We start from the raw sequence: 18537 nt of genomic DNA on the forward strand, positions 1-18537 counted from the left end.
AGTTAAGGATGGATGGAATATGGAATATGGGGAAAAAAAACCCCAAATATACTTTTGGAAACATTTCTTGCCTTCCCCTCACTGCTGGGGCTGGAATCAGGTGTGTGTGGAGCTGTCCTGCCTCCTTCCAGTCACCAGAGTGCCAGAGCTCAGATCCCCTATCAGGGGAAGGAGTGACCAGCCATAAAACAAAGCAGACACTTAAGGGAAAGCAGGTATGACAGGGGCACATGCCGTGACTCAGCTCTTGCCCTGGTGGCACCAAAGCCCCCCACTCTGACATGGTCACACTATGTCAGTGGGTCGGGCTGGTCACCTACCTGCTCACCTCTCCTGCTAAGCAGCTTTGGTGGTTCTTCAGTGGCAGGTTCCTGCATCTAGTAGGAATCAGCATTTAAAATATGTGAAATGCCTACCAAGAGACTAATATGGGAGGTCATCTGCATCGTGCAGACCTAATTCCACTGTAAAGCTCTCAGTCCAGTGGCTGTGGCTCAGTACTGGCCCTGTGAGAGATGTTTATGAGCTGGTGGCTGGTGGGTGATGTTTGCCATGCAGCTGACTTTGTATTTTATTTCTGAGGGCAACACTAAGTAGGTGGCCTTTATGAGATGGACAGAGTTCCCCAGATCCCCTGGGCTGGACTTTCTCTTTAAAACTTCACACGCAGTACGTTAGACGCGAGAGCCTATCTGGGCACACAGCAGCTGCACAGGCAATCAGCACAGATCTCACAGAGTGGAGTTAATGAGTCATTACCACTTCTGCCTGTTGCTAAACATATCACAGTGCCTCCAAATGCATGGTCAAATGAACTTATAACTTTCAGCCAGTGCCTCCTGCCCTGCTGATCACTTACAACTGCATATGCAGTTACCGGGGGGCAGCAGCGCTGGCAGAGTTACATCATTGATGAATGCCTTCTCTGACAAGCACTGCATGTTATGATGCTAATTTTAAATTCCCCAAGGACAAACCTTCCCTTCTGAAGTTGTCCCTGCCAGTTTGCTGTGCAAGCCACTTCAGAGAGGAGAAGTACTGCCTCTTCAGCCCAATATGGTGCATGCCCAGGGGCTGCAGGCAGTAGGTTCAGGAAGGAAAGAGCCAATTTGTGTGTTTTCACCTGCTTCTTGTTAAAACTACATCCATGACCTTTTATGTTTTCAGTTTTAAATTATTTTCTACATTCTGGTTTTGCTCTGCATTTTGTCCAGTGGTTCCTCAGGGCTGGCTGGCAGAGAAGCAGGATAGAATGGGTGCTGGGGCTGGTTTCCCCTCAGAAGCTTGTATTGCTGGCTTTAGAAATGCTTCAGCCTTCTTGGAGGAGATAGAAAACTACTCCATTTTTATAACACCTGCCTTGATAAAGAAGCATGAAATACAAATAATTCCTTAACAGTGCAATCACTGCCTGCCTTTTGCTGAGCTTGGCTGAAGGAGTCAGAAAATAAAACAATGCACTACTGCAGCCTGTTCTGGTCCCTCCGCTGGCATTGAGTGGTTATTCCACAGGCCAAAGCTCTGCTCCCTCCAAGTATCCCAACCGTTCAAGCTCCCATCTCCCCACCGATAAGTGCCGTGTAAGGATACACTGTCACCAGACTGAAGGTTCACCACGGCAGGTTCCTTGTTCCCACCGGCTCCAGACGGGGCCTGGGCTCCCTCTACCGAGAGCGTCGAGTCATGGAAAGCAAATAAACCACATCCAAGAAAAGCTGCCAGGCAGGGGAACTCCTGTTCCCGGCAGAGAGGAGCGTTTACAGGGCAGAAAACGGGATGTGGTAAAACCACAGAAACCCCCAAACACTTCTTCAGAATGCTGAAGCTGGAGACAACTACCGAGACAGCGCCTGGACCACGTTCTGTTCAGCAGCTGATTCCAGAAAGTCTTGTAATCTCCAGGAAATCCATCAGCCACACACCTGCAGAGGTTAAGAGGAGCTGCTTGGGGACGCTGGTTATTTAGTTATAAAAGGAAATACCAGTACATCACTACACCAGCCCCAGGACAGGGCCCTGCTGTTTTAACACTAGTTTTAACAAAGCACAGAGGTCTCTCACTGAAAGCAGAAACAGCACTGAGTTACCTTTATTGCCTGTGTAACACCTGCAGGAAGGGACAAGAGGAACACGGTAAAAAACCCATGCACAACAGATACATAAATGTCTCTTAGAAATCTTTCAGAAGAAAAGGAAAGCAGCTGGAAAGCTGATACCTCTACAGCCTCATGAGCTAAGGTTTCTGATTTACAAAGTCATGTTTTTCTTTTAAAGCTGGTATTTTAAAATGGTATAGAAATGCTTCTTTGCTAAGTGAATTAACTTGTTTCACAATAAAAATATAGTTTAGTTCTATTAAATTTCCTTCTGAAAATAAATGTTTCTATTTTTCTGCTATGACAATAAATTACAATGTATCACAAATGTAGGCTTTAAGCAGAGTTACAAATAAGCAGGAATTTAATATTCCATCTATAGTTTAACTGAATTCAAGGCCTTTAATAAGAGATAAGCTGAAGGTGCATTTATAATCCAAACTCAATTTGACAAGGTAAATACACATAACTGAAGTAGATTTAATGGGATTTAGTGCTGTGGTACTTGTATATAGGATAAGTATTCATGAATGATCTGTTCTTCTTCCTCCAGTGTTAAATCCAGATAATCCTCTTCATGTTCAGGAATATCCTCTAGAATTTCATTGACCACATCAATCTCCATGTCATCATCTGTTGGTGAACTAGAAGAACCTTTCAATAAAAAGCAGCAGCAGTGAATTCACCTCTGAAAGAAGTTGGTGCTTTCCCTCTTTCACGAGCATGGCTGCTCTGCCAGTCTGCTCCTGCACAACTATCTCTTGCAATTACTCTGCAAAGGATAGGGCAGGATGGCCAGTTTTTCCTACTATTTCCTATTATTTAAAGGTGTAGGAAAGCCTTTAGTTATACAACAGGGATCACTACAGCTCTGACAAATAATTTGAGAAAAAAAATACATGTGCAAGTATCGATTATCAAAGGCTGCCTTGCCTGTAACAGTGTTTCCAAGAAAAGCAGCCTGGGGCATTACTCAAGCCCCTCTATCACTATTTAAGCAGAAATCACTTAATTATTCCATAGGAAAGCCAGAAGAAGAGCCCTCCCCTTCCCCACCTACTGCATGCAACATTCTTACCTGCAGACTCTGTAAGCAAGTCCTTTGATGAAGCTGATTCCTCAGATGGGCTGGACCCTTCTGAGGACAGCAGCAGTGAAGCAGGAAGAACTCCCCCATAATGAGCAAGGGTTTGAGAAGCCAGGTGGATGTTGCCTTTAAAGACCTTTAAAGCCTGTTCTGCCGACTCACGGCTGAAACCCATATACATCAGCTGCAGGAGGGGGGAAAAACCAAAATAAAGAAAATCTGGAGAAATCCAAGCTCATCCGGCATCAGGGTCTGACAGGAATATGACTGCATCCCACAGCCATTCCTTTCACACACAGAGGAAAGCGCTGCATGCCAGGAATTCCAGGACACTGACTCTGGCTTAGTGAACAGTTAACAACAGGGCAGTGACCTATTAAAGGCATGGGGATGTTGAGCAGGATCAAAAAGCCTCTTGTCTAGTATCAGACCAATTTTTTTTCTGTTTTCAAAAGCAAACTTCAAAGCACTCCAGTGTGTCAGGAGGTTGCACGTGCTATTTACTTTCTCTAGGCAATACAGTTTTCTTGCCTATCTGACATTAATTACTCAGCCACACTAACAACTGCCGAGCCTGTCATGAGAAAGACATTCCAACTCTTTCCCTTGAGCACTAAAGACTTGAATAAATTTCTCATTTGCTGTCTTTTTTGGGAGAGAGCATTGCAGTGCACATACTTCTCTGCACCTGTGCATGGTAGGTTGGTGCAATGGGCAGGAAGTACATACAAATTACATTTTAACTTGAGCATGACTTCACTGTGAGGAGAGAGCCAGAGAGTGGAATTGTGACAGCCTGAGTGACATGGGTCAAGGAATATTTGTAGAGCTTTGCTTAAGGAAGATCTGCCTTATGTTTGAAGGCATAATTCAGAAACAGGACAACCAACTCCCAAGAAAGCAAGTGGTCTAACTTACTTGCTCAATACTTTCTGGAGAAACCTGGAACTGGTCCGTGGCCACAGAATCATCGTCATCATATTCCAACAGTAACTCTGGATTGTCAAGAAGAAACTACAATAAAACAGAGAGGGACCAGAATAGAGCAGCAGAGACACAACAGTCCTCGACATGGATGTGTATGTAGCCCCAGAGTTGATAGAAGTAAACCTCAGCCAACTTAAGTGATATCTGACTCATGGGGTCAGGAAGTGCAAGTTAAGTCACTGCAATTCGATACCCAGAAAAGGTATGAACTAACAAATATAGTCTACAGAAAATAAGAATCTACTAAACAATAACAACCCCCCTCCCCAGCACTACTACTCCTGAAAAATCACTTACCTTAAAGGCTTGGTCCAGGTTTCCCTGTGTATTTTGAAGAGCTATTTGAGCAGCTCGCTCTGAATAGCCCATACTTTTCAGGGTATTTATGTCTTCCAGTCGCTGCCGCCTTTTAGCTCTCTCCTCCCTCCTTATCTGTGCCTTTTCCTGCAAGAACAGACATTGCAAAGCTCACTGTACATGGGAAAGCTTTAGCACACTGCCTGTGCACGTAGGGTTTCTCGGATCTTTTACTTCAAATTTGAATCTCTTGAGGAAAAGGCCTTTTTTTTTTTTTTTGTAAATACAGACTGTGCTGCCAGACACCCGTTACTAAATAAAGCTGCATTTCCATGAGGTAGCACTGTCTCCATACTTCCGCTCTGCAGATCGGATCTGGTGCCATCCCAGCTATTCTGAGCCCTGTGTGGTAAGTGACAAACCAGTTTGGCAGATGGGCCCACAGACAAGACTTGCCAAGGACATACAGTCAGAACTGGGCAGGGAGCCAAGGAGTTCTGTTCAGCCTTCCCTTTGGCTTTTCTGTCCATGTTTCACTATCTGAAGTCTAGAAGCACCCCCTCAGCTTACCAAGCATCACTTCAGATCTGGACAGCACTGTCTTCACTTTAGCACAAAAAAATCCCTCTCCCCTCCTGCATCTTCCAAGTGCAAAGCCACAGTACGGGGTAGCCAAGCCCGGGAGTGACAGCTTGATCCTGGTTTTATTCCCATATGGAGCACTGCTGAGCAGCAAACGCTGGTGCAAAGTCTTTGCAAGTGCCTCTGTGGTACAACCACAGGTCTTTGGCGCTCTCATCCCATCTGTTTTGGGACAGAGCTTCCCTTGCTAATGCATTAAGTTTTGGTTTCAAACTTGTGGCAACATGTCAAACTGTCAGTTACACCAACAGTGCCAAAGCAGGATAATCCAAGTCCTTAATTTAGCACCACTCTGCACCAGTCACACAACACACAACCTCACGGACAGCCCAACCAGGGCGATCTGTGATTTAATACTTCCCTGCCCATACCTCTCTCCTGTTGGTGATCAGATTGGCAGCATGCTCCACATTCCCGTGGCACGCTCGCAGGGCAAGGCGAGCTTCCTGTTCAGAGAATCCCAGGAGGGACAGGCGATCGACTTTATCAGGATCTATGGACAGCTCTTCATATAAAGAAGATGCCTGGATATAGAAAGAACACAATGACACTACGTACACCATCACAGCCTCCCCATTTCTCTGAGTAAGCAAAGAACAGATGCAAGATGAAGCCAAATCACAGGGGCTGGAGTGAATAACTCCAAAGTTTTCCCTAATGGTGTCTTACCTTCTGGATGTACTCTGCAGCCTCCTTCTCCCTGCCACTGTGATAGTGCCCGATCCCTTGAAGGAGGTAAAGCCGCAGAAATAAAACCTTCTCACGACCATAGCTTCCCTAAGGAATTGTTTAAAGAAGGAGGGGGAACATGAGTTCTTCATCAACAGAACACTTTACACACTTAAAGAAGACACAAGTCAGTGCTATGAGACACTTGGTGTGCAGATGAAGTACCACACCTAAAACCCTGATGATGTCTGTGCCTATAAATACGTTTGCCACAACCTTTTTGTCAGGTCCAATGTTTTCCCTGTGCTGACAATCACACAACTAGATGACAGGCTAATGACACACAAGAAAACTTTACACTTCTAAACTCAGTCTTGTAGTATTTGAACAGTAACCGAGCACACGCAGGAAAAAAATCCACCAAAATTAAATCAAACCCAGCATACTTTGATGTCAATAAGCCTTTCGTGGTTCTCCCCATAGCACCTCTGGAAGCATCTGTGTGCTGTGGACAGCTTTTTCTCTGCATCATCCAGGCAGTCCAGCTGCTCCAGGCGGAAGTAGCACCACACTATATCCAGCTGCAGCACTGCATAATTATCAACAGTGTTCAGCAGTTCTGTGCTGCACTCACTGGAAAATAAAACAATTACTCTGTTTGTTTTTTTTCTGGGAGGGGATTGTTTTTTTCCCCCCACGCACTTTTTAACACTCATAAAACAATGTGCTAGAAGTGTGCACACTCACACGTTTGAGAAAGCACACTCTTCATAGCTGGGAGTTATATTTTGAGTTATGGCATCATAACTGATGTCAGGGGAACTTGACTAAGCACTGATCTGCCATCCCACTCACTAACATGCAGGACACCAATGCTAACACTACATCTCAAAGCACTAGAGCAACAAAATGAGCTGTGACTACTATGTAAGCTGACATCTCTAAAAGCAGAACAGAATTAAACCCTGTGCATTCTTTGGGAGGACAGAAAAACTGTCTTAGTGCACACAAACATGCCGAGTTCTGTGCCAGCCTCCTTGCACATATACCCAGATGAGAAACAGACAGGGACACTATTATTTTGGGATCTCAAAAGAGCAATTTAGGGCTCTGACTGCTGACAGGAAACTAATTTACTTGCAGAAACCCTGGTATGGTTACTGACCTGAGCTATCTGCTTCACCTTTTACAAGAAATGATTACTTCACAGGAGCAATTGCAAATGAGTATCCATAACTGTCTCTCAAGCTAATGCAATTTATAACCTGGTACATGAATATTGACAGTTTCTGTTTATGTTGTTATGAAAGATTAACTTGCCCAGTGGCAGTATCTGTTTCAGCTGTTCTACATGAAGCCACCTGTCACTACAAGTCAGAGCCTTTATCTGTTGTCTCCCATCTGCAGAGGGGGTGTGAAGCAACCCCAGAGAAAATTGGCCCTGATTTATACGCACAGGTAGAGCTAGTGCTGTTCCTGTATTTGACTGACAGGAAAGCAGAGACACAAGGACTCAGGAATGTTCTTACCAGAAGTGTTTATCAGCATCCAGCAAATATGGCAGTGCTATTTCATATTCTTTCTTCTTCATTAATGCTCTGCCCTTCTCATGATAACCCATTGCCAGCACAAGCGCCTAGAAAAAAAAAACATTGAGACTTTTTGTGGCACCTCCCCAACTCAAAGAACTAAAAGAAAATACCAGAGCCCTTGTTCCTCCTAGAAAAAACACCACTGTATCAGTTCTGCAAGACCACTACTGCTTCATACTTTTCTCCCATCTGTTAATGCCAGACATTGTCTAATTAAAAGCAATGAATGTTACTGACACATGAAATGCTGCATCAAGCTGATTTTAAGAATGCAACCCTAGAGAGATTTTCAATGGTGAGTGATACAAAGCTCAGCATTTTTCTGGGTGCTACACTTTTTAACAGCACCAAATTTGTTTCACTTCCCTATTACAACTATCTTTGTAAAACCTAAAAAAAATTCACCTCCTGAAAAACCTCACAACTGAAAAATCAAATTTTGAATGTGTCAGGAGAACACTCCCGTTCCTGAGGTTTGACAAATGGAAATGTAAATAATAATTCCGGATAGGAACAACCCGCAATATTTCCTCTCATCCTTGATCAAGGCTGATGAAATCTCATGCACTTGAACATTTGATGCTTTAACTCTTGAGGTGAATTACTACTTTCAGCACTTCATCAGAACAGCATGCACTGGGAGACAGTCGAAACTCCAGTCATCCAGGTGATGCAGAAAACAGCCTCAGAAAAGGCTAAAGCAGCAGCTGGAACACATTAGGCCTGCTCATTTCTGCACATTTTTATTACTTGGTGTAATTCCAAGTATTTGTAGAGATTTTATTTATCTTCAGAAAATCTAGAACTAATCTTGAAAGACAGCACCTATCACTATTCTCCTGCTTCAGCAGCCAACATCAGGTATGTCAGTCCTTCTGTAACTCAGTGCATGCACCCAACCAAAGATATTTTCAACTGAGAATGGGGAACTTCCTTGAATGGTGAACAAATTTAAGTTTGAAAGGGGACACAGTGCAAAAGATCTCAAAACTATTTTCAAATAGCCTACTTTAGAGAGACTTATCAATTTTCCAACTGGAACTAAGGCCTAACAAACAAGTTATTTTCATGCCATTCTAGGGCACCCCAAAATTAAAGTAGGTGCTAAGATATAAAACAATTAAAGTCCATCTTAAACCACAGAAGTAAGATATGGACCACACAGGGGCCAGTGCAAGACTAGACCTGCAATGAGACCTCAGAAATCAGAGGTTGCCTCCAGATGACTGAAGTACTACCAATTACGGAGTTCTACTTGAATTTTATTCCAAGTTATTTGTATTAACCAGACATCTAGTGGGCCCAGGGTTACATCCCCAGAAAGTCTGACTGTATTTCAAGCCCATATTTTAAATGCTTCACCAACCAAGCTTTAAAGAGCCATCTTAGTGACTTTATAAGATACTTTCAACCTACTTTTTTAGCTTGAGGAGGAATCTTGATTGACCTTCCAGTTTGATTAGCTATATCTAGGTATGGAGCAGAATCTGGATCCAAGTACTCCTCTGAAAGAAACAAAAAAGCAGTTTAAACTTTAAGTACCACCTGCAACAGAGCAACGCTGCTGCCATATTATTATGCCAGTACATACATCACTAAACAGAACAGCAAACAAAGCCAAAAATATCAGAACTACATATAAAAGCTTGCATGCATGTTTTTCTGGACAAACCAACAAACAGCGACCCTGATCAGATAAACATGAAGAACTTCTAGAAAGGTCACTAAGGAAAAGGCCTTGTGCATCCAGAAATTTAGACACAGCATCAAAAGTTACATGAATTGTGAAGGATTTTTTCAAGAAAGACAAAACACCCACATTTTATACAACACAGCACTTGAAAAGATTTATCAACTAATGCATAGACTATTAAAAACAAAAAATACAACTGAGCACAGTTGATAGAGATGAATAAAAATATAGCTCAGTATTTTCCTTCCCCACATCCTTAGTGCTTATAACCAAATTATCAGTCTTGTTTTCACTTCCATCTGATTTTCAACGAAAAGATAACTGTCTTTTGTTTCCAATAAAAGTAAGGATGAGCTTGTTGAGGTTAAAAGCTTCTGCCCTGGAATTTTTCTCAGGTGAAACAAAAGGGTTGTTAAAGCCCCTCCTACACTTCACACAGAACCTTGAGCCTGTGAGCCTGTTACAGACTCCACTCCGTTCTCAGGCATTGGCTGACATACCTGACATACCTGACAGTTATTGGCAAAAAGCTGAAAGACTATTCAAAGTTTAGGGTCTAAACCACCCCTTAAGTCCATAAAACGAATGAATTCTTTCATTTGTTTAAAATCTGGTATTACAGTAAAAAACTGTCTGTCACTGACTGCTAAAAGCAGCTTTGCTCAAGTGTTTCTGCATTTGGCTGAGCATTGCTTGCTCAGCTCCACAGTTCCTTGTTTGTGGATTTTTGAAACAATATAAAATAGAGAAGTGATTTAAACCCACTGTGTAGCCATGCAACTCACAAACACCACCTCATTTTGAGAAAGTACTGCTGTTAAATTAACTGTGTCCCTTTAACTGAACCCACAGTTGCCAGCAATCAACCTCCAGGGCAATGAGAACAGAAGAGCCACGCTGCAGATGACAGTGACAAAGGAGCTGCTCTGCACAATGAAAGCAGGGTTGCACACAGCCATAGCCGAGGCAAACCACCAAAAAATAAAAGTTTTTAATTACTTGTAATACATTATTACACTGTGCTTATGTCTACAATAAATTTAAAGCCTGTTCTCACGAGTCACCAGTCCCTTAACTGTCAAGTGCCAGTTAACTGATTCATGCCATATCCATTCCAAAGTGACAAAAGTTTTGTAGTATTCTATTTGTGATAAGAAGGATTAGACTAGAAAAGGAAGTTTTAGTCAACTTAAAATCCAGTTTTCAAGTGGGCAGAAACCTAGAAAACTACAGACTGAAGTCCAGTCACAGTACAGGCACTCTCCCATGTTGAAAGGCCACTGAGAAGATAACTTTTGATACACACAAGAATTAATAAACACCCATCTCCCCCTGACCCCACAGGCCCCAACAAGCCCACTTACCTCTCTGTGCTAGAATTTCCAAACCCTTCTTAGTTCTTTGCATCTTGTCATTTATTTCTTTTTCTTTCTTGCACTGAAGTTCTTCCTCCTGAACTTTTCTTTTGGTTTCCTCATCACTCTGTTCCAGTTGAAGAACCATCACTTTTGCATTGTGTGTTACACCCTGGTCTTCAAGGGTTTTGCCTGCAAAATAGAGCGTGATCATCTAAAGAAAAAAATTTTTCAGATGCTTGGGCCATCAATGAAAAGAAAGCTGTTGTCATCACTTCTCACAACACATCAGACAGGCTGAACATGTGCAAAGCACTGCAGAAAGTTTTTGAAAGTGCTGTTATACAATATGCTTTTTTAAAAAAAAAAAAGGATTTCTCTTAAGGGTGCATTTTCAGTATTTCAATACTGAAAAAGTGGATTTTCAACATTTACTACAGGATTCCTATAATTGGTCTAATTGTATCTAAGAACTTTGTTCATTATAATTCACTACATTTCCTGTAGAGCAGGACCTGACAAATTTAACTGCTGTTCCTTGGGAATTTCTGACATTAACAGAGTTGCAAGAAACTTTTCTCCTGAGAATCAGTAAACTAGAAAATGATCATAAAAGCATCCTGAACTAGAGATACATACCCAAGTCAAGTTGCTTCTTATTTATGATTATTTTGACAGCATTTTCTTGTAATGCATATTCCTGTGCTATCCTGTGGAATAAATAATTTCATCCATGAATATAAATTTATAAGGCTACACAATATTACTGTTACAATAGCAATAAAACTTAAAAACTAGTATGTTCATAAGTTGCTTAAAACTTTTGCCATAAAAGGCAGCTGCTAGAAGTAAAATATCAACATGAAAAAGCTTTATGTACCACACAGGGAAAATCTGAGATAAAGAGAGGGGAAAAACCAAAACAGACAAAAAAGAATCTGATTTCTTTTTAGGTTTAAAAACACAACAGAAAGAGAAGCTAATGTTCACTGTTCAGAAGACCTGCCTAGTTGCAGATGTGGAACAGAGATCACTGGTGCCTTCTCAGGTACTTGCTGGGGATTTACACAGCTGCAACTTTCCCATTAAAGCTGTTAAACCACAGCTGCTTACAGGAAGAAGTGCCTTACAGGGATACTGGACATCCTGTTCAGACATACATGCTAAGAAAAAGCCTAAATCAAACAACAAGTCCTTTGTTTGCATTTTTTTCTTCAATATTGTATGACAGGGCACTACCCCATTAGAGAAGAGCCAAGGGTGATTACACTCACTGTGATCTGAGCTCCTTGCCTGTGATGAACAGGCTGGTTTCCAGTGGGATTTTTCTGCTCTGTAGTAATTGAATTGGGTGAGGGAAAAAGAGAGAAGAGAAAAAAGCATGGTATCAAGATACTTCAGACATTTTCTTAATTAATTGTTTTACAAGTAAAATTTCTTTTTCACATAATAACCATGTTAAGAGGGTTTTGCCTGGATATACACATTTCTACTTTCCAGGCAGAGAGTCCTATACTTGCTTTATAGTGCCAAAAATAAGCATTATCAAAGGAAAATATTTAGATAAATTAGAATTAGATAAATCTAAATTCAGAACGAAACAATTTTAACTAATTTAATTATGCACTTCCAATCTTAACTCTGCTTTTAATTATATACCACTCACCTGTGACTGGCTAAGTTATGATTAATTCCTACTAGTGTCTCTGGTCCCAGATTAGATAAACTGGAATTTTACATTAATTAATTCCCCTATATGCCCAGCAGCATGATAAAGTAAAATTATGAAACTATTTGATTGTTTTAACTGCATGGCAATCATTTAAAACCCTCTACCCTTTAAGTCCAGGTAATTACTTTTCACTACAGGGGTATTTTATGTGTTAAACTAGAGGTTGAAGCCTGACTTTAAAAAAGCAAAACTTAATTCATTTCTGTCTTAGTGAAGCTTTTAGGAGCCTGCCATGGAAGGTTGAGCATTGGAATGGGCTGCCCAGGGAGATGGTGGAGTAACCATCCCTGGAAGTGTTTAAGGAGTGACTGGATGTGGCACTGAGTGCCATGGTCTGGTTGACAAGGTGGTGATCAAAGGTTGGACTTGATCATCTGGGAGGTCTTTTCCAACCTAATTGATTCTGTGATTCTACAGCTGTGTGATCCTATGAAGGGAACAGATGAGCATGATCACAACAGAAAATCCTGCTTCCCACTTCCAAGTTCAAACACTGGACACACCCATTTTAAAGTATGGCCTAAGATGACACCAAGTTCAAGCTGCTTATTGCACTTACAAGGGATTGTTTTTTTTTTTAAAGCTGCCATTTAAACAAAAGCTGTGGTAATACAGTGATATCAATATGCTGATTTTAGGTATTCTACAGCTGAAAAAAATGCATCTGTTCCTTGCTGCTAATATGAAGAGTTATGTCAGAAGGAATCAAACTGAAATAGACACGTAAATCTAATTTATTTTTCTTAACTGAAAGACAACTTGTCATTAAATCTTAAAGGGAAGGCAATTACTGATCTCCCAATATTATAGTCCCTTGCCATGATACTCCCACATACCTGGGAAACTAAAGTATATCTGTATAATTCCCCCTCTCCCTGTTTTTTATACCTAACACAGATCTTTCACACAAAAGACCTGAAAAAGTCAAAGAATTGAAAATATCTGCATCAGACACATATCTAGAACTCAAAAGGACAAAGCAAAGCTACTTATCCTGACTTTTCTGCAGTGTTACTTACTTTTCTACGAGGCAGATAGATATCAAGTCTTGCAATCCCAGTCACTTTAAAATTCTCATTTCCAGTTCCACGCTCAATTGCTTTACACCGTATTTCTTCAAGCATATTCTCTGTGTCATTCTCATTGATATTCAGCTTGGCTGAATATTTTTGTACAAGCTCCTAAGAAAACAGCAAGAAAAAAGCTGGGAAAATGCACCAGCAGTATGACATAGAAGATGTATGACAACAACTCAAAATATTTACCTTCATCTCTTTACCAGCTTCTTTTTTGTCATTTGTATATGGTGGCTTCCATAGCTGAATTTTGTCCTCTCTTAGGTAGCTTGTCAGTTTTGCTATCAAATATTTCTTTTGTGCCATCCTTTTAAAATGAAAACACAATTGGAAGAGAAAAGAAAGAAAAATGAACCATCCTTTAATATAGTTTTCTCGTAGCAAGATATTCTATTTTTCATGAGGTCTAAGTGACATTTTGGAATCCTGCAATAGAAGATGAGCACTAAAGGCATTTCATGCATTTTGGTGGGGAGGGGAACCCGAGGGGCAGAAGCACCAAAGAGCAGAGGCTGAGATGAGAGATGAAGTGTGCTGTAAACCTGCACCAGGCACTAAAGCACTCATCAGTGGGGAGAAGATGATGGTGAGCTGAACAGAGCAGCTCACAGGTAAGAGTTCAGCCTGAATTCATCACTACAAGTTATTCTCATTCAGCTCAGGGAAAGCAGCAACCTCTGAGTTAATCAGCATGTCCCTGGGAAAAAAAAAAAACACCCCAAGAAACAGGGAAGGCACACAGAGGGCAAAGAAAGGTGGGTGCAGTGACCTCAACAGAAGGGGAAAAAAAAAATCTAGGTGCACGTTAAAGCAGGGGAAACTTTTGCTTCTTGGACACTGGGAATCATATGGAAAATGTCCTTTTAAAAGCATTTAAAATGTGCATATATGCAGTAAGCTTGGCATGAAATTTGATTCCTCAGTTTCACTTTTCTTTCAGAGGGGTTTCCATCTCTCATTCTCGTTTATTAGCACACAGCTCTCAGGAGAAAACGGGACAGAAAAGCAGAATCAAACATTTCTACCAGTTTCCCCAGTTTTAAAGACTGCTCCAGGCTCAGGAAAAGACCATTTTATAGCTATAATTCTACAGCTATACAATTAACAAAAAAAATTAAACTCATCCCTGCAAAACCTCTGCTACAAAAATTAAAATTCTGCTTTCGCAAACACAAACCCTATCATTTTATATGCGACATTTCTAATATTTATCATAAATTCCTACCACATCATCACTACATTGCACAAGAATCCTGCACAAAAACTCTTGTGACTCACTTTTCCATCAGCCAACAAACACCACAAGCACTCCTGGCACAATTTCACTTTCAGTATGAGTTTAAAGGGGACTTTCTCAAAACTCGTTTGAGTAAGCAATCAGGGGAATCTCCCAGAGGCACTCTGAATGCAAGACTGAGCTTTTGAAAGTAAAATGTCATCCTCCAAAGCCAGTTTGCCTTATAGGTGACATGAAACAAGTACAGAAATACGACGGGTAACAAAAGATGCAGAAACAAGGTTCAGGAGACAAATTGTTGACGGAAGGAACAGGAGACTGTCAAAACAGCTGAGTAATAAAGCAGAACGCGTTAATTTTCCCAAAGAAAAGGAGGAAAGCCGCCTGGCACAGCTCTGACGCGGCTAAAGGCGGGGAGGGACTGAAGCAGCGCAACGAGCAAACCCGCCAGGGCGGATTCCCCCAGCCCCGCCGGCCCGGGGTGCTGGAGCATCCTCATCCCTGCCCTGGAACACATCCCAACCCTCCCCTCCCTGCCAGGGCAGCGCCGCCACCGCCAAGTCACCGCTGTCACCGCGGCGGCCCCAGCCCCGCCGCCCCGGCCCCCGGGCACCCACCTGCCGCCCCCGGGTGGGGGGGAGCTCGGGCGCTCCCGCAGCTGCTCCCGGGGCTCCTTCCCGGGAGGACGGCGGGGGCCGCTGTCCCTGAGGGGAAGGGACCGGGAACGGTTCCTACGGCGGCCGGGAAGGCCCGGGGAAAACGGGCACCATGACGTGGTGAAGCCGCGCCCCGCCCACCATGGCGGCGCCCGGCCCTCAGCACGGGGCGGCCGAGGGTGTGGGGTGCGGAGCATGGCAGGATTTTCACTAAGTCGGGATGTTCTTTGATGTTCGGTGCTTGTACGCTTTCGAGCCTAATTAAAAAGAAAGCAATCACAGAATCGCAGAGTCGGTTGGTTTGGAAAAGAGCTCGGAGATCGGCGAGTCCGACCTCTGGCCGAACAGTACCGTGTCAGCCAGGCCATGGCGCTCGGTGCCACGTCCAGTCTGTCCCTAAACACCTCCGGGATGGCGACCTCACCGCCTCCCCGGGCAGGGTGGTGACTCCGCCACCTCCCTGGGCAGCCTGTTCAAATGTCTAATCACCTCTTCTATGAAGAAATTCTTCCTAATGTCCAACCTAAACCCTCCCGGGCGCAGCTTAAGGCCGTTCTCTCGTCCTGTCACTGAGGAGACTCACCTCACCAACTATATAAGTACCTAAAGGGGAGTGCCAAGACAATGGAGCCAAACTCTTCTTAGTGGTGCCAAGCAAGAGGGAAAGAGGCAACGGGCAGAAAGTGAGGCACAAGAAGTCCCACCTAAACATGGGGAAGAACTTTTTTACTGTGTGAGTGATTGTGCACTGGAACAGATTGACCAGAGAGAGTGTGGAGTCTCCCTCACTGGAGATATTCCAGAGCTGCCTGCATGCAATCCTGTGCCATGTGCTCTGGGACCAGATGACCTACCCTTCCTACCTGACCCATTCTGTGATTTTGTGGTTCTGTGAGACATAATCTGTGAAACAGGTAGCAGTTTACAAGCTCTAAGTGATGTCCCATTGTTAGAAAGATAAATTACTTGAAAGTAGAATCGCCTTGTTAAGGTTTAGGTCTCGACATGTCAGTGATCTCAGACCTAGAGGGATGGTGGACCTGGGGGAGGTTAACAAAGCTTGGGAAGAAGGACATACTACTGATAGTGGGCACAAAGAATGCCAAATTTATGAGCCACAAGGACATTTGGCAGAATTCCCAAGGTAAGGAGGAAGCTGATAAAGCCACCTTGGCAACCGTGCTGAATCAGCTCCAGCTGGGTAAAAGGTAATTCTGGCAGGGGCACATCACAAACACCAACTCAAGAAACCCACCGAGTCAAAAGAAGAGAAAGACTGAGCATTTGGACTAGTTACCATAAAAAGCAAGAGAATCGTTAAACAATAGAATACTAATTAATAAGAGAACTATCTAACTTGTGGCCAACAAACATTAATGTCTTTGTTCGCTAAAATGCATTAATGGTAAAAAGTTTTGATACTTGGTGTGCTTGATTTGTGGAATATCAGTAAGCAGCCAGGCTTGCACAATCTGAAATAAATAATGAATGTCTCTCTTGAAGGTGTAATTATTGGCTTGTTGCACACCAGGTGATGAATCCGATTTCGTGGACAACAGTGGGAGCTGCTGGCCCCGGGGTGTCTGATGGCTCATCCCTGGGATGTGATGAGGGGTCTCCAAGGCTGCCCTGAGGCACTGTCCCTTCCAGGGGAGTTCTCTCTCTGCAGCCACCCCTCAGCTGCCACCTCTCTGTGTGTGGGGCAGAGGGGGCTGAGAGGGAGCACTTCCCCAAAAGGCCAAAGGTTCTGTGAAGTGTGCCAGGAAGGATCAATGTGAGTTTGTTGTTTTGTTTTGTTTTGTTTTTTTTTTTCTCTGTATTCTTTGAAATCAGCAGTACTGAGGTGAGATTTAGTGTGGGAGCTTTTATTTCCCCTTCGTTGAGGATTGGCATGGTCTTGCCTGCTCATGGAGCTGTCAAAAGTTGACCTGGGTTCAGAGAGAGGGCTGGAAGAACACATGGGGTGCGTGGAAAACCTGGTGCTGAACACCACCTCATGCTGAGGCCGTGCTCTTGTGTCACTTCTAGTCCCCATAATGTCCTGGAGTGGGAGCAGGGTATGACTACAAGCATTTGGCTGTACAATGTGGGCTGCTCAATGTTATGTTTGCATCGGAGGCCCTCAAAGGCCTGGGGCTTGTTCCGGGAATGTTTTTGGCGCCTGTTATGATTAACTCATGTAGGCTAATTCTTTCATGTGACCAGCTGTCCCAGCAGCAAAGGGATTTTATTCTAACTGCCCCAATGTGTGACTGAAATCATTGCACAGCAGTGTTATTCATTCTATAATGGATGGACCTGCAGGAGTCCCAACATTTTCCTTGGGAAGTCATACAGACTATGTGAGGGTCCCATTTCCAGCTTTGGAAATGGGAACCTTGCAGGGATTATAGGGTTGTGAAGAAGACACTGAACTAGAACTTCAGGGTTCCAGGCTCCCCCATGTGCATAAATCAGTCAATTTTGCCTACTCATAAACTCAGGGTAAACTTGCTTTTATGGCAGTCTTGAGTTCAGTGCTTGAAACTCAGCTAAAGCTATGGTAATAGTGATGGAAGTTCCTGTCCCATTTCATTTTCACCACAGCTGCTTTAGGAAAAAGCCCATAATTTTCTCATTAGGCGATTGTGCGTGTGTAATATTCCAGTCTCTTGAAATGTGAGTATAGCAACTTTTCTCATAACTAAAACTACTCCATGTATAAATGAAGATTTACTGAAATTACTCTTCCATAATGTCCTTGGAAATTAAATTGAAAGACTTATCCAAAGGCAAAATGCCTTTTCTAAATAAGTTCCAGTCAGTACAAAGCACAGTAATATGCTAGAGAAACCTGAAGAAAGGACAAAGTGGTTTTATGGAAGGGTTTACAAAGGAGTTAGTTACTTAGTCCACACATAAAACTGCATGGAGTTTAAAAACAAGGTTTTCAAGGTCCGTGTTTAATTAAGATAACTAACTCAATCAAAGGACAATGAAGTTATTGAAGTATTTCCTTCCAGGTAATTTCTTGTTTCATGTGGACTAATTGTTATCTAGTATTTTTTCCCTGTTATACCCATACCTATTATGCATATCTGTGTTTTATCTTTTTTTGCTGTTGTTTCTAATAATTCTTTAAATACTGAACTACTGTGAAGGAAAAAAAATAGTAGCTATTATGTTTCATGCCTCCCATTATGAAATGGGGAGACATTTCACTTATCCAGTTTCTCTGAAGCCTATGTTTGAGAAAGAGAGTTGTGTGAACACTTGCTGCCAGAAGTGGGTGATATGTAGCTCTTGTTTTTGTCATTGAAAAGCACCTGCAAGAGAGGGTCTTCTTCCTCTAAAAGATTTTGCAGGAGGGGAGACCTCATTAGTTTCCTAGTGAAATACTGGGTATAGATGGGAACCAACAATATGTTATTATGAAATT

At 42.6% G+C, this 18537-nt stretch overlaps 1 protein-coding gene across 1 annotated transcript; it reads right to left on the reverse strand.

The window, feature by feature from the left end:
- Nucleotides 1-2061: 2061 nt before the first annotated feature.
- Nucleotides 2062-15244, reverse strand: NUB1 (negative regulator of ubiquitin like proteins 1). The gene is made up of 15 exons (XM_051768284.1): nucleotides 15081-15244; nucleotides 13416-13533; nucleotides 13170-13331; nucleotides 11693-11751; nucleotides 11058-11128; nucleotides 10428-10610; nucleotides 8787-8875; nucleotides 7308-7414; nucleotides 6225-6411; nucleotides 5779-5886; nucleotides 5481-5633; nucleotides 4468-4614; nucleotides 4102-4197; nucleotides 3175-3367; nucleotides 2062-2750 (listed from the first exon to the last, which is right to left on the reverse strand). Exons 2-15 carry the CDS (start codon nucleotides 13530-13532, stop codon nucleotides 2587-2589), a joined length of 1836 nt encoding a protein of 611 aa, XP_051624244.1. The 5' UTR covers nucleotide 13533; nucleotides 15081-15244; the 3' UTR covers nucleotides 2062-2586.
- Nucleotides 15245-18537: the final 3293 nt, after the last annotated feature.

The sequence above is a fragment of the Manacus candei genome, unplaced genomic scaffold (genome assembly GCF_025592945.1).
Source record: "Manacus candei isolate 608988 ecotype Guabito, Panama unplaced genomic scaffold, ASM2559294v1 h1tg000094l, whole genome shotgun sequence".
Lineage (NCBI taxonomy): Eukaryota > Metazoa > Chordata > Aves > Passeriformes > Pipridae > Manacus > Manacus candei.

Excerpts from the sequence above, each read along its gene's own strand:
- NUB1 (XM_051768284.1), bottom strand. The coding sequence starts at position 13,532 with ATGGCACAAAAGAAATATTTGATAGCAAAACTGACAAGCTACCTAAGA. Across the intron at positions 10,611-11,057 it reads TAAGAAGCAACTTGACTTGG|GCAAAACCCTTGAAGACCAG; the intron begins GTATGTATCTCT and ends TCTATTTTGCAG. Across the intron at positions 7,415-8,786 it reads TTCCTCCTCAAGCTAAAAAA|GCGCTTGTGCTGGCAATGGG; the intron begins GTAGGTTGAAAG and ends TTTTTTTTCTAG.